This window comes from Primulina eburnea, chromosome 10 (genome assembly GCF_022965805.1).
Source record: "Primulina eburnea isolate SZY01 chromosome 10, ASM2296580v1, whole genome shotgun sequence".
Lineage (NCBI taxonomy): Eukaryota > Viridiplantae > Streptophyta > Magnoliopsida > Lamiales > Gesneriaceae > Primulina > Primulina eburnea.
Window position 1 is genome coordinate 37705838 of NC_133110.1, and position 16137 is coordinate 37721974.

General features: G+C 42.1%; 1 protein-coding gene across 1 annotated transcript; it reads left to right on the forward strand.

Moving 5' to 3' along the window:
• Positions 1–3600: 3600 nt before the first annotated feature.
• LOC140802917 (uncharacterized) lies at positions 3601–4884 on the forward strand. The gene has a single exon (XM_073158530.1). It carries the CDS (start codon positions 3601–3603, stop codon positions 4882–4884), a length of 1284 nt encoding a protein of 427 aa, XP_073014631.1.
• Positions 4885–16137: the final 11253 nt, after the last annotated feature.

Consider the following 16137-nt stretch of genomic DNA (forward strand, 5'->3'; position numbering starts at 1 on the left):
TGTACGCACAGACTTGTATGTACATTACGTTGTTTAATTTCTATTGAGACATGTGATGATTTCGTTAATACATTTAAATTAATGTTAAAAGCAAAATTTTGATCCACATTTTCGAACAAAGATCCAATTAAATCCCAAAAGAATAGAGTTAGAGCCCGGGTCCCCACACAGCCGACCTATCCCTGATTAGTATTAATGGTTGACAGAACAGATGGGACATGATTAGCATATGATTTGACATGTCAGAACAATATGGTGCAATCAGCCACCCTACTATATTTATTGCTCACACACAAAAAAAGAGGTCATCATTGCTTCTTCTACTATAAATACCAGGTTCTTATTCGCATTTATCATCTTTTTAGATATTAATTGACATTTAATACTTTCATTTACTACAAACCAATCATCACAGCCATCACTTGGCTACATTGGTTTTATTGCTTGAGTATTCTGCTGACTTAAGCATCGGAGTGGTCACGTCGGACACCCCTCCGGCGCCTATTCATGTGGTTATTCTTCTTGTTCGCAGGTCCTTCAGAGTATTCGAAAAGTCACAATCCAAGTTCTGCGTCTAACTCACATTTCCTTCAATATTTTTGATAGTTTAACCGGCAGAGTTCCCGACCCGATTCGACCATTTCGCCCGGGTGGTATCATTGGCGCCGTCTGTGGGAAATCTGAGTTCTGAGGCATTGATATGGCTCCTACCCGAAGAACAGCAAACCAAGACACTTCCCAAGCTCAGGAGGGAAATAATACACGTCTCTCTGGTGCAGGTGGCCCTTCCCCTAATGGTCCTCAGCCCACCATTCATTTAACTCCCGAAGAATTGTAGAAGATTATGACTGATGCTGTTAAAATGGCTACAGCAAAGAAGGCTACCTCTCACCAGGCTAGTCATCCTGAGCAGCAGCGTGAACAGACACAAGAGGAAGAGAGAAGGGAAGAGGAAAGAGAATCAAGCGCAGGTTCGAAGTCTCCCACTGTTGCGGAAGAACTGGAGGAGTTGAGAAAAAAGGTAAAAATGTTAGAAGGGCAGGTTGGTTCTAAGGGCAGTGTTCCCATGGTTAAGGGTTGCCCATTTTCTGACATCATTGTTCGGGAACCACTTCCCGGGCATTTTAAATCGGCAAAAATCAAGGACTACGATGGGAGTTCTGATCCTGAGGAGCACCTCGCTCGTTTCAAAAATATGGCCATGTTACATTGTTATGAGGACCAAATTAAATGTAAGGTGTTCCTCACCACCCTGGTCGACTCTGCACAAAGGTGGTTTGAAGGATTGGCGCCACAAAGCATCCATTGCTTTGAAGACTTCCAAAAGGTATTCTTGCATCAATTTAGTAGCAGCAAGAAGTACAAGAAGACTGCTTTCAGTTTATTTGAGGTGAAGAAGAGGCAAGATGAAACCCTGAGGGCATATCTCAAAAGATTCAACCGGATGGCCCTGGATGTGCCGACCTGTGCACCCGAAACGAAGACCACAGTGTTTATGCAAGGGCTATGGGAAGGGGTTTTTTTCCGATCCTCGACCAAAAAACTGCCCGGGAATTTTGAAGATCTCTTATCTCGAGGAGAGAAGTACATTAATATGGAAGAAGCGCAGAACCAGAAGAGAGAGGTCTTGAAGAGAGCAAGAGGAGATCGGGCTGTCAAAACCGAAGAGAGAGCCCCAAGAAGAACGGCTCGGGGCATTTCGCCCATGTACCTTTGAGAATCGCCCGAGACAGGGAGATTAAAGAATGCAGGTCAGATGAAGCCACCCTTCCCATTTCTATAACGAGGACATCAAGGCCAGAAAAAGGGTATTGTACCCTCCATAAATACTGTACCCACAACACCAATGAATGTCGGATCCTGGGGAAGAATTTCAATAGGCGTCCTACGTCAGCACCTCATCCCCCACGGGACAAGTCTAGACATCCACCCTGGTTGTCTCGATGCCCTGGACCGAATATCCCCCCAAAGACAGTGAGTATCCCGAGTGGAAGTAGGAGGGGAGAAGCGAGTACTCGAGAGGAAAGAATCAAGCCAGCAGAAAAAAAGGACCCCTCCCCAAGTTGAGGACTGATCAAGATGATTTCGGGAGGATCTACCGATGGCGATTCCAACCGGGCCAGGAAGGCGAGGAGTAGAAGGGAATGTTTGGAGATTGATGGAAATAGGAGGGACGAACCGGTTATAAGCTTTGGACCAGAGGATCTCAAAGGCGTGAGCCTACCTCACAATGACGCTCTTGTCATTCAAGCCCGAGTGGCTAATTACGATGTGTTGAGAATATTTGTTGACAATGGCAGCTCGGTCAATGTCATCTTTAAGGAAGCTCTGATCCAAATGGATTTGCATGAGTGTCAGCTAGAGGCGGTTGAGACTGCCTTATTTGGTTTCGCTGGGCATGCTGTATATCCTGAGGGGAAATTGCTCTACCCCTGACCCTGGGCACTGGAGACTTGAGAAAAACTGTGATGACTGCTTTTACAGTAGTAGATGCCCCGTCGTCGTACAACATCATACTGGGAAGGCCAGCCATGAATGAAATGAAAGCCGTAGCCTCTACTTACCATCAAAAAATCAAATTCCCAGTGCGAGGACATGTTGGAGAAGTTAAGGGAGATCAACCCTCTTCTCGAAGGTGTTATGGGGAGACAGTCCGGATAGATCAGAAGAAGGCAAAAAGGGAAGGGAAGGAGAAAGAACATCCTGAGGAAACCCATGGTAGAGAAGTGCTCTTTGTGGCTGAAGAAGAACAGGAAGTGGTGGAAATCGAGCCAGGGAAGAACGTCCGGGTGGCCCGAGAAATCTGCACGACTACCCGGGTACATCTCTTACAGTGTTTGAAAGCTAACATTAATATCTTTTCCTGGTCTCAACAGGAATTGTCCGGGATCTCGCCCCAAGTTGCCGAGCATAAGTTAAACGTCCTCCCGGGATCCCGGCCCGTAAAGCAAAAAAAGAGGCATTTTGGCCCCGAAAAAGATAAAATAATCGAAGAGCAAGTAGGGGAGTTGCTAAAGGCCGGACATATCAGGGAAGTCCAATTCCCTACCTGGCTGTCAAATGTGGTTCTCGTCCCAAAATCTACAGGAAAATGGAGAATGTGTGTTGATTTCAGGGATTTGAACAAAGAATGTCCAAAAGATTGCTATCCACTCCTCCGGATTGACCAGCTAGTAGACTCCACTTTTGGATGCGAGTTATTGAGCTTTCTGGATGCGTATCAAGGGTATCACCAAATCCCTCTAGCTTTGGAGGATCGGGATAAAGCCAGCTTTATTACCACCGGGGGCACCTTCTGCTATGTTGTTATGCCTTTTGGATTAAAAAATGCGGGGGCTACGTACCAGCGCCTCATGAATTTGGTCTTCCAAAAGCAAATAGCTCGGAATGTGGAGGTGTATGTGGACGACATTCTCATCAAAACTCGGGAAGGCTCTCACTTCATTGATGACTTAGCTGAAACTTTCATCACATTGAAACAATACGGAATAGAGCTCAATCCGAGCAAGTGTGTCTTCGGGGTCAAGAGTGGTAAATTTTTGGGTTTTTTGGTAACAGACAGGGAGAATCGAGGTTAATCCTGAGAAAATCAGAGCAATAATGGATATGCCTTCTCCTCAATCCACTCGAGATGTTCAGAAATTGACTGGGAGAATTGTTGCCCTGTCACGCTTCATTTCCCGATCAGCCCATCGGAGTTATCCATTCTTCCAGGTCCTAAGGAAAGCGCAGAAATTTGGCTGGGATGACAAATGTGAACATGCTTTTCAGGATCTGAAGAAACACCTGGCCAATTTACCCATTCTGGCCAAGCCCGAGCCCGGGGAGAAATTATGGGTCTACCTCTCCGCTACTGAATTTGCTGTTAGTTCCGTACTCATCAAAGAAGAAGGGACCGATCAGAAGCCTATATATTATGTTAGTCACGCCCTTCGAGGAGCAGAGGTGAAATACAGTGAAATGGAAAAGATATCATTAACTCTGGTAATGACCGCTCGGAAGTTGAGGCCGTATTTTCTTTCGCATCCCATTGTGGTCCTCACCAATTCTCCCCTCGGGAGAATCATGACTCACGCTGAAGTCTCTGGGAGAATGGTCAAGTGGACCATAGAGCTCGGGGAGTATGATATTGAATATAGGCCCCGAGCTACAATAAAAGCGCAGGCATTATCAGATTTCTTAACAGAGATTATTCAACCGGCTGAGGAAGAGGTATGGAGGGTATTTGTCGACGGCGCCTCAAACCTATCGGGGTGTGGAGTGGGGGTTGTCTTGATCTCCCCACTAGAAGAAAAAATCAAACTGGCTCTGAGGATTGACTCTAGGGTCACAAATAATGAAGCAGAATACGAAGCCGTTTTTGCAGGGTTACGTGCTGCTCGAGAAGTTGGGGCTTCACGAGTCATTATCTATTCTGACTCTCAGCTGGCCACCCAACATATTAAAGGAGCATACGAGGTCAAAAACAAAAAAATGCTCAAGCATTTAAAGCTTATCACTGCTCAAGCTTCGTCCTTGACAGATTGGAGTATCGAACAAATTCCTCGAGAAGAAAATACAGAGGCCGATGTACTAGCCAAACTGGCTGCTTCCCTAATAGAAATAAATACCCGAGACGTTCTCTGTTTTACCCAGCTAGTATCATCCATTGAAGCAGAAACACCCCCGGTCCAGAAAAACTCATGGATGACTCCTATTGTGGAATACATAAGGGATGAGAAGCTTCCAGAAGATCGAGCCCAGGCTATAAAGATTAAAAAACAGGTGCCCAGATTCGCCCTTTTGAACAATGTTTTATACAGACGATCCTTTCAGGGCACATTACTTAAATGCCTATCAGAAGAAGAAACAGAGTACGTTCTTCGAGAAATACATGAGGGATGATGTGGGGAACACCTTTGTGGAATGGCTCTGTCTCGGAAGGCTATTTTGGCTGGATTTTGGTGGCCTCAAATGAGCCAGGATGCTGCTCGGCTCGTCCAAAAATGTCAGGGTTGTCAACATCATTCTAATTTTCACCATCACCCGACGCAAATATGCAACCAATCTCTGCATCATGCCCTTTCGACCAATGGGGTTTGGATATTGTGGGTCCCTTCTCCCTAGCTCGTGCCCAGAAAAAGTTCCTCCTAGTGTCTGTGGATTATTTTTCCAAGTAGGTAGAAGCCGAGCCATTAGCAAGGATCACTGAGGATGAAGTCATCAGATTCCTATGGAAAAACATTGTTTGCAGATATGGCATCCCAAGGAAATTAATTTCAGATAACGGGAGACAATTCAAAGGAAAGAAGATCACCTCATGGTGCCAAGAAATGAAGATTATGCAATCTTTCACCTTGGTAGCTTACCCTCAAGCCAATGGCCAGACTGAAGTAACTAACAGAATCATTGTGCAAGCCTTAAAAGCTCGGCTCCATGGGAAAGGAAAAAAGGGTAGAAGAATTACCAAGCGTCTTATGGGCTTATCGAACTACACCTCGATCGTCCACTCAGGAAACCCCGTATGGTCTTGTCTACGGTTCAGAAGCAGTCTTGCCGGTGGAGATCGGACAATCTTCCACTCGGGTAGAATCCTACTCAAGCAACAATAACTTATCCCAGACCCTTGAACTTGACCTGATTGAAGAAAAGAGAGATAGAGCAGCCATCCGGATGTAAGCTTATCGCAGCAGGGTAATGAAATCTTACAATAAGCATGTTCGAACACGGGACTTTCAAATAGGAGACTTGGTCATGTAGGGAAGTTAGAAGCAAAATGGGAAGGACCCTTCAAAGTAATTAAGAGAGTCAGTTTGGGTACAGCTTATTATCTTGAAGACTCTCAAGGGCATACCCTCAAAAGGCCCTGGAATGCTTTTCATTTAAAGAAATAGTATGTTTAAAAACACATGTATTTATTGCTTCTTCCTCAAATAAAGAAATGAATTCAGAAAATTGGTTATTAAGCCCAGGGACCCGTACCCTGGCCCGGTGGACCCGTACCCCGGTTATACTTTCAAGCCCAGGGACCCGTACCCTGGCCCGGAGGACCCGTACCCCGGTTATACTTTCAAGCCCAGGGACCCGTACCCTGGCCCGGTGGACCCGTACCCTGGACCGGAGGGCCCTTACCTCGGTTATACTTTCTGGCCCAGGGACCCGTACCTTGGTCATCCATCGACCTTAGTAAAGATTAGTATTGTATTGGGCCCGCAGATTTTTGGAAAAAGAAAATTATTGGTTAATGATTGATGAAATTCATAGTTAATATAAAATTCGAGATGGTTCGGGGAATATCGGGGAAGCCATTATCAAAGGCGATGAGAGATCTCATTAACAAAGAAGACCTTTACAAGGTGCCCGGAACCCGGGAGTAAAAAAAAAAAACTTGGTTTATTTGGGATCCTGCTATTTGCTCTGCTCCTCCTCTTCGTTCGGGAGAGAGGTTGCTGCCTTCTATAAGTCTGGAAAATCTTCCCGGTCAGCTGGAACCAAAACCGCCTCCTCGAATTGTTCCAGGCATTTGTTGAAGCCTTGTTCAAAGTACGGGAAGGCCTTCTCAGCCAACATCAGCCTAAACTCAGGAGATTTTATAAAATTGTTCATCTGCTCCTCCTGAGCAGTCTTAAGAAGGGATACAGCAGCCTGGAGACCCTCAGCTCGGGCACGGGAGGACTCGGGTTCCTCCCTTAACGCTTGTGTCTCCGCTCGGGCCACCGCCAGCTCCGCCCATACCAGATCCATCTGTTGCTCCCAGGTAGCCCTCTCTCGAGCCAACGCCTGCTCGTGAAGCTCGCACAAGCGACCCACCTCTTCTCGGAGTTTTGCATGCGTCTCCTGAGCCGAGGTAGCCCGAGCATTGGCCCCTTTAGCTACAGTAGCTACTCGCTCATAAGAATGTACGAGCATCAGCTTACAAAAAAAAAATGGAGAGAGAGAGGAAGAAAGGAGGGGTTACTATTTTATGAACTTACAGAAAAGACCCGGGACGTTCCCTCACAGAGAAGCATATTGGGATGGAGTCCCTGAAGGTGTGCCACCTCATCAGGGCGCAGAAGACTTCGGATCATTTTTAGAAGGTCCGAACTGATATCTTCCCCAAAGATGTTGGGGATGACCCAAGGCCTTCCCCCAGAAGGCCCAGCAGAAGAACCAGTCATAGGAGGAGACCGGGCGATCTCCTCGACCTCATCCTCTACTACCATCATCGGCTCTTGAATGGCCTTCCTCTTTCGCTGAGTAAGAGGAGTCGGATCCTCTTCGGCAACGGGGACGGTGGATTCTTCCCGGGAAAGAATGGGTTCCTCCCGAACCACCCTTTCTGTTTCGTCCCGGCATCCTTCAGTTTCCCGGGCTTCAGCCAACGCCCGGGCTTGGCGTTCTTCCTCCTCCTGGTTTTCCCGAGCTTTTTTCTCAGCCCGGGCTTTCTTCTTGGCCGCGGCCTCCTGGAAACTCGCCCTGATCATGTCTTCGGCTACATTACAAAATCAGCATGTTAGATGACCAAGCATGCGAAGGATACGTACGGGAAAATAATGGAGAGATAATAATTTACTAGCCTGCGACCCAGGGTGATTGAACTCATCTATTATCTGATCCACGGGGTCCTCAAGCCGGGACCCAATCCCATAATAAATCAAGTTGCCCCCCCCAATCAATACCTAGGAAAGATAAGATTGTTTTTCTAGAGCCTCTCAGGCTTGGACAAAAGGGAAGAGGAATTTGTAGTCCCGGGGAAGCTCGGGTTGGAGGAGCATAGCAGAAAGACAGCCCAAGGCACTCGAAGGGAGAGTTGGGAAGTGAAGAAAGAAAAATTTTGTCTTCCATCCTTTCAGAGAGGAAGGGATATCAGACAAGAACCGGTAATACATCCGGGCGAAAAGACCCCATCATTAAACCGGCAAGAGTAAAACTAATGAAAAATTGAAGAATTGATGGGAAGTTGTTTCATACGGAACAACACAAAAGTAACAGCCATAATACGAAAAGCGTTAGGATGTAGATGGTTGAGGGAAAGGTTGAAAAATCGAGCAACTCCTTCGAATAAGTGGTGTACCGGGAAGCGGAGGCCACTCTTGAGTTGCTCAAGAAAGAAAGCATGGTATCCGGGGAGAGGGGTATCTGGGTGATCGTTCGGTCCAAGAATTCTGATTTCATAAGAAGAGGGAATAGATCCCAGAGACCGGATTTCTTCTAAGCTACTCGGGCGGAGGGTGGAGGTCATAGTGGAAAACCAAAAGGGCCCTGTTATTTTCTCTTTCCCCTTACTCGGGGAACCCAAAGGTCGGGAGGAAGACGCTTTAGTAGCCTTTTTGGGTAGGGATCGATAGGAAACAGTAGGGACACCCATCGGAATTTGGACGGATTGTTCGGAAGGGGTGGGGGAATTGTCCTCCGATCGACCTCTAACATTCTTACCGGAGGTAGAGAAGGTAGAGTTGGACATGATGAAAAAGAATGGATAAATAAGATACGGGAAAAGAAAAACTTACTGAAAAGAAGCGAAAGTGGTGGTTGGTATCCGGAGAGATCGCCAGAGAGATCTACGTAACAGAAAAGCCCGAAAGAAGAATTTGGCAGAGCTTCGTTACAAAATGAATTTGCAAGTGATTTTTGGAAAAATCGATGAACTGCTATATATAGGGGAAAAAATAAATCTATACCGTTGATCCAAAGTAGATTGGACGGGCCAGATTAGCCTCGGAATTTGAGCGGCATGATTAAGCGGGGAATTTGAAAAGACAGTTGCGGGAATCGAGGCATCATGATTGTTTACTTGCTCGGAATACGTACAGACTCTGACAACACATCAGCAGAAAGTGTCATTATGACTGCACATGGACTGCCCGAGGAGAGCAAATAAGAAAAGAATTTCAAGCCCTGGAGACATGAGGTCTCAGCACTCTATCCATAGGCCCGGGAGACATAAAGCCCTAGCGCTTATAAATCGGGATACTACGAGACCCCGGCATTTTACTTGTAGCTCGGGAGAGACAAGGCTCCAAATTTATATTTTAAGAATGGGACATCCCAATTTATCGCGAAATCAGTCTTCATTTTTCTATATCCGTTCATGGAAAAGTAAGGAGGAAGTATGCATCAATAAAATATTTTTATTATGGTCGAAAGTAAAATCGGCGCACAGTTATGTTATCCATTATCGAAGATACAGAATTCTTCCACTCAGTGATCCAGTTAGTTAATTCGTGAATTCGAAGATTCACGAAGGATTCAACGGTCATAATTTTATTCAACTGATGCCACTCTTTCCAGAGCATCATATGTAGCAGGACTTGATCGGTGGCCAGGTCTGTAACCCTATCTACTACAAACTCACGGATGTACTTCCGAGCTCTGGCTCTTTGTGCTCGAGTCGGGGCGAGACCATTCCGGTAGGTATTATCCAGGTCTTGGACTTTGTACCAAACGTTCATCACCTTCACACAGACGAGCTCTTCGATCGTCTTCTTTAACTCCTCCAGATGAGGACGCATTTCCCGAGTCACCAGAACATGCGTGCTGCTTCAAGCACTGGAATCACTCGAGCTTGACATTTTGGATTAACGACCTCCGCCTTTTTTTCCTACCCTCATATTTATAGGCGAGTGGTATTTAATATGAAATAAGTCAGAAGGTCTCAAACCAATCAAAACGTCTTCCCATTTATTCAGGAAGATGATTAGTCACAGCCATTGATTTGAACGCATGAACGGTTAAGATGAGTCTTGGGAATGGAATTGAGCAAATGGAAAGACACACACAGATATCAACACGCCAGCCCTATCATGTTCTTGGAAAGCGCAACGGTCGTTGGCGATATAAATGATAAGCAGGCGTCATAATGACGCCGCGTAACCCGAGACCATTGATTAACACAAGGCCCCGGCATTCTATTCGGTAGCCTGGGAATACGAAGCCCCGGCGCCCGGTCAATAGGTCTGGACAGCACGAGGTCCCGGCATTCTATGTGAAGTTCTAAACCAATCTTTTTAGTTTTCCAATTATTTGTTATTATTAGTTTTGTTTATATTAATCCACTTATATAAAATCAAAAGAACACGAGGCAATATTTAAGAATTTCATTAAGGAAATGGTCGGCGTCGTATTACAGATATTTCGGAGGCCACACGACCTTTCCATTCATCCATACAGTCGGTCACTTCCTGGATATGAAGGTCGGTGAAGGACTCTGTGTTCGAGATCTTGTTTAAATGATGCTATTCCTTCCATAACATGGCATGCAGCAGATTCTGATCAGTCAACAAATCTGCAATTCGAGCTACCACTAGCTCTCGTCTGTATTTCCTCATTACTAACCTTTGAGCACGGGTAAGGACCACACCGTTCAGGTGTAAGAGGCCGATGAATTGAAGTTTGTGCCAAGTACACATGACCTTGGCCAGGATGTACTCGTCAACAGTCCTTTTAAAATTCTCCACGTAAGGGCGCAACTCGGCCGGTATCTGACTCTGTGCACCAATGGAGGAAACAGTACTGCTGCAAGTACTAGAATCGCTTGAGCTCGACATTATTCTGCTAATGCCGAGGCATTTCATCCACAGGCTTATTTATAGAGGGGGCATTTAATATGAGCAAATTCGAAGAGTCTCGAGCTAATCGAAGCATACTGTCATTTATTTGGAGAAGGAGAGTTTATCGAGACTACTAATATGCAAACACGTAGATGATCAGTAAATGCCTCGAAAATTGCATCCCCAGGCAAAAGGGTGTATACGGTTATCGAAGCGTCTCAGAATATGAGAAGTTTTCTTTTCAGCAAAGATTTAATGATGATTCATGCATAATTATGACAACACCATGGTTCGGAAGATTAGAAGCCCTGGCACCTCGTCAAAGTCCCAGTAGGATTGAGGTCCCGACTTTTCACCTTATAGCCTAAGAAAGAGCCAAAACCCCGGCGTCTCACCACCATCTCGAGAAGTATGAAGGCCCGGCATGATGTTCTAAGCCCGGGGTATTAGAACCAGTCTTTTAATCAATCGTTTCAATTGTTATCAAGTATCTTATTCAAATTATTAGTGTACATTCAATAGTGAAAATTAAATCAAGGCCTCAAAAGTAAAGAACAGAGATGAACAGAATACGAATTTTATTTATTTAAGTGCATTTTTGCGGATTACATTGAAGTATTCTTCCTCTACGAAAAGTGTCCACATGGTCCTCCATTTTCTTAACGCACTGGTGGACATCTTGAGGAAGCTATCGTGATGTCCGACAGAATCTTCCTCTCCTTGAACAACATCAGTTGGTATACATAGTCGCCTTTGAAAATGTTCACCTTCTCGGTAACATTCAGGCGATCCCGGTACTTCTCCATCTTTACCACCAGTCTCGAAGCATTAGCCTCCCCGATTTCGTAAAGAAATTGTAATCTCTGAAGCTTCTCCCAGTAGCGGATAATTTTTTGGTACACTTCATCTTCCATCTCAGTTTTTCTCTTCTCGGATGATTCATGCAAAATTTCCTCCATGTCAAGAGTCTTGGGGTTACTTGAACTCGCCATTTGATGTTCCAGATAACAAGTTGGTTGATGTAATTTTAGGGAAATGATGTTTCTATATATAGGAGTAAAGGGCTAAGCACAACCGTTAATCTTTTGATACATGGACGGTTAAGATGGTTATTGGAAGTTGTACCAAACAGTTGAAAAGACGTGCATGAATATCAAAATATTACAATGATCATCCTCGAGAACATGAAACGCTTTGGATAAGGTTGCAATATAAAACATGTCCCAACAACGTACAAGTATCAGTACATTACAGCCAGCCCGGGAAATAAGTGTGTTAAGGTGATTCTCCTGACCGGGCACATGGGATCAATCGGGACAACGAGTAGACTCTAGCCCGACTATTTAAGGAGGGAGTGATGATGCCCCGATATGTCCCGGGCCATTGATAGGATCCGGGATCTCTCGGGTCATGGAGCATGCCCATGAACGGTGCCCGGGTCAGGGCGGAATACTTTCAGACCGGACATGACAAAAGCATGCATGCCCTGGGTTGTGAATTTGCCTGGGACGTGGCGCCCGGATTCTTGCACAGGTTACCCGAGGAGCCTTCTCCTCTGGCACCTCGATATGGGGGAAGCATTTAATTGCATTGACTTGGTAGATCACACATACAGCCGACCTATCCCTTATTAGTATTAATGGTTGACAGAACAGATGGGACATGATTAGCATATGATTTGACATGTCAGAACAATAGGGTGCAATCAGCCACCCTACTATATTTATTGCTCACACACAAAAAACGAGGTCATCATTGCTTCTTCTACTATAAATACCAGGTTTCTTATTCGCATTTATCATCTTTTCAGATATTAATTGACATTTAATACTTTCATTTACTACAAACCAATCATCACAGCCATCACTTGGCTACATTGGTTTTATTGCTTGAGTATTCTGCTGACTTAAGCATCGGAGTGGTCACGTCGGACACCCCTCCGGCGCCCATTCACGTGGTTATTCTTCTTGTTCGCAGGTCCTTCAGAGTATTCGAAAAGTCACAATCCAAGTTCCGCGTCTAACTCGCATTTCTTTCAATATTTTTGATAGTTTACCTGGCAGAGTTCCCGACCCGATTCGACCATTTCGCACGGGTGGTATCAACTATATTTATTGTGATAGGCTTATATTTAACGAACTCATATTCCTTGTCTTCCTTAATTTTAAGGTCGGCTTGGAATTGATTTTTTTCTCACAAGCCAAAGGATCTTCATTGTAGTTTTCTTTGATCATTTTTTTGATATCTTATATGAATACTTTTGATTCGAACTCTACATCCTTCTGATATAAAACTATTTTGAGGAATTCTATTTCTTCTGTTTGGCGGTTTTGATCTCCTCTTAATTGAAAAATTGTTCCTCTAAATCGTCTAGAATCCTTCATTTTTGAATTCAGAAGTTTTCCTTCATCAACATGCTTGCTGCAAAAATGGATTGACAATTTTCACTAAAATGTCTCATTTTTCTTTGGATTATGACTTTATGATCACTTGGTGCTGTGTACACTAATCTTCTAGTCTCATTTTCTTGTATATAGGATTTAAACATTTGCAATAAATTATTTCTTGGCAGAATGTCTGCTCCTATATTATGAAAATAAATCAGTGGTATTTTCACCTTGTCAAGGTGTTTGTCTAGCACGTTTGATTAATATTTCTGTTATCTTAATCCTTTACGTGGGATTAATATTCGCTTGGAGAAATTTGTTTAGCAATCTGAGATAATTCTTCTTCCAATTATTTTGTAAACACTTTTATTTTTGCTGCATATATTACTGCTTTGGAATCAATATAAAAAACAAAATATTATGCCTATATTGTGCATATAACTCACTATTGAGATGTATTTTTCGAGAATGTGATCGTTGTCATTGGATTTACCGCATTTTATCCTATGGATTCTATTATATTTTCAAGACGTTTCAAAGGTTTGTGTTCCTTGAGAAACTCTAGCTCAAGAAATAATTGATCTAGTTCTTCATGGGATTCTTTTGATATGAACTCCAATTCACCAATATTGATCATTCCCAATAAATTCTTATCATAGATTGTTCTAAATAGTATATAGTTTTATAAAGAAATTGATTTGATTGTCTTGTATTATCAAATATTGTTTTGATTTCTCTTCAACCTTCTGGACATTTATGATTTCCTATTGTCGAAAAGTTTTTTAGCATGTTTTGGGCTTCCTGAATAAGTGTTTTTCTTCACATGTGACTTATTATTTCTCTTCCTAAAAAGATAATATTCTTGATTCCAGTTGAAGACTTTGATTCCCTTGTAAAATCAGTTTGTCTTGGATCTAAATTATTTTTTTTTGTATTACAAAAAACTCGATTCTTTTTTGATAAATTGTCCGATCAACTTTTACAACTATTTCTGATATTTCAATAAACTCATTTCTGTTAAAAAAAATTATGATTAATGTGCATTAGATAAAGCATATGCAATTTGATAAGTAATAGAATATGTTCTATTATCATTTTTCATCATCATATTTTCTTTGAAATTTTGATGTAATGTTTAAACTCGACTGAAATCTCGATCTGTCAGGTTGTAGGATATTCTTGGGTAAATTACTCCTACATCTTTTCTTGCACATTGATTCCTTGATATTGTTCCCGTATTGAATCTTAAAGATTACCATTCATTTATCGAATATAGCAATGTCAATAAATGGATCTATTCCTTTTTTAAAAGTAGCTTCTATCATAATTTGGATTGCTTTGATATGAATCAAGGACATAGTTCTAGCTACTTCTATATTGCGTTTTTGTAATTCCTCCTTAATTTCTTCAGAAAAATTAATTGTGTCTCCATCCGGTTTTCTCTAAGTTCCATTGGAATTGTCATTTCGCTTTTGGAAACTTTATAAAATAGATTATGTTTTTTGTTTCTTAGGTCAAGATGTTCTAAGAACTTTTTTACCTTTCATGCAGAGAGTCATTGTTATCTCTATAAGATATGACTTTCTCTCATGATTTTTGGACCATATTATTTGATATTTATGTCTGGCTAAATAAACCACACAATTCTTCATGTGTTTCGTATCGAAACACCTAGTCTTTAGTAAGATATGATTATATTCCATCAGATTATTCATGACTCAAGATTTCTTTTTTTTTTTCCATATATATTCTGGTCTGAATGAATATATGCAAACCAATAAACTTGAACTAGATCTTTGTAATAAATCGGTTTTCAATATCTGGAGTTGGTTCGAAGCGTTTTATCCCCTTTTTTGTTATTTTTTGGATATTTGGTCGAAATAGTACTTCTTGCTCCACATGTTCAACAATTAAAATCTTTAAAACTTTCACAAGCTCGGGTTTGAGCTCTTTCTGAAAGTTTTATTTTTTGGTGTACGTCCCATGCTTTGAGATGAGTTCGATACTTGGGATGACATCCTACTTCTTGATGGTCCATTTCTTTGCCCGGATTTGTAAGATCTGGCTTTTTGTCTAGACCATATTGTTCTTGTTTTCAAGAACTACTTCCACTTCTTCTTCTTCTGTCATAAGGATGAGATTTAAAACTCTTATATTTTTTGCTTTTGTAGCTTATTTCCAATGATTATTTGAAGATCATTTTCTTTACAATATAAAAGAATATGGCTATTAATATCACTAAATCGTTTGTAATTATTTTTTAATGATGTCATATGAGACCATTCTGCCAATTTTTCTTTAAGAAAAAAGGCTATTCGTGCCAAAATATTTGGATTGCCAGTGACATATTCCCTAATTAGTATTCTTCTCAAGAGACTTGACATTTTGGCAAAGAAAAATTGTATTGCTATATTTTCTTCAACCCATGAATTCCATATATATTTAGTGAATAATATAATATATTTGTTCATCAAACAGATGTCATGTAGTTCAAGATTATACAAAGCTTGAGTATATTTCTCTTTCTTCCCCGTGTCTTGACTGTTAAAATAATCTACCCCTATAAATTGTGATTAAAATAGGGTAGTCATTCTCCTATATATCTCACTAAGAGATTCTATTTCTAAGACCATCTCTTTGGTTTCTGCCGAAGTCATGTCCTAGGAGATTTTAAGTAATCCCATTAGACTTATTTCTAAAAGTTTAATGAATCGTCATTCTTCCATCTATCTCACTAAAACATTCTTCGGCTGGGGTTGAATCTTTGGTTTCTACTAAAATCATGACCCATACTATTTTTAGTGATCTCATCATATTCATTTCTGAATGTTTAATAAATCCTTGTTTGTTGAGATCAAGTGTGCATGATGTGATTCTTATAGTTTATGTCCAATCATCTATGAGATCTTCTCTGTTTTTGAAATCCAGTATATCAAGGTTAAACAAAACTTCATAAGGATGTACTGGTTCTAAAACAGACTTTTCATAAGGTGTTTGGTGCAAGAGAAATCCTTGATCTTATGTGCTTCTCCACCTACTTGGAAATATCTTTGGGGTCCTCTCGTATTTATATTATGAGATCCCACAATTTTTCTTGATGGTTCATGAGAAGATGACCAAGTTATCGAGGGAGGTCCACCCTCTGTTGTATTCATTTTCAGATATCGTATATTGATATTCGCAAAAGACTCTGCAAGGTCTTGAATATACTTTAGAACAATATTTTCTATAGTTGTCAT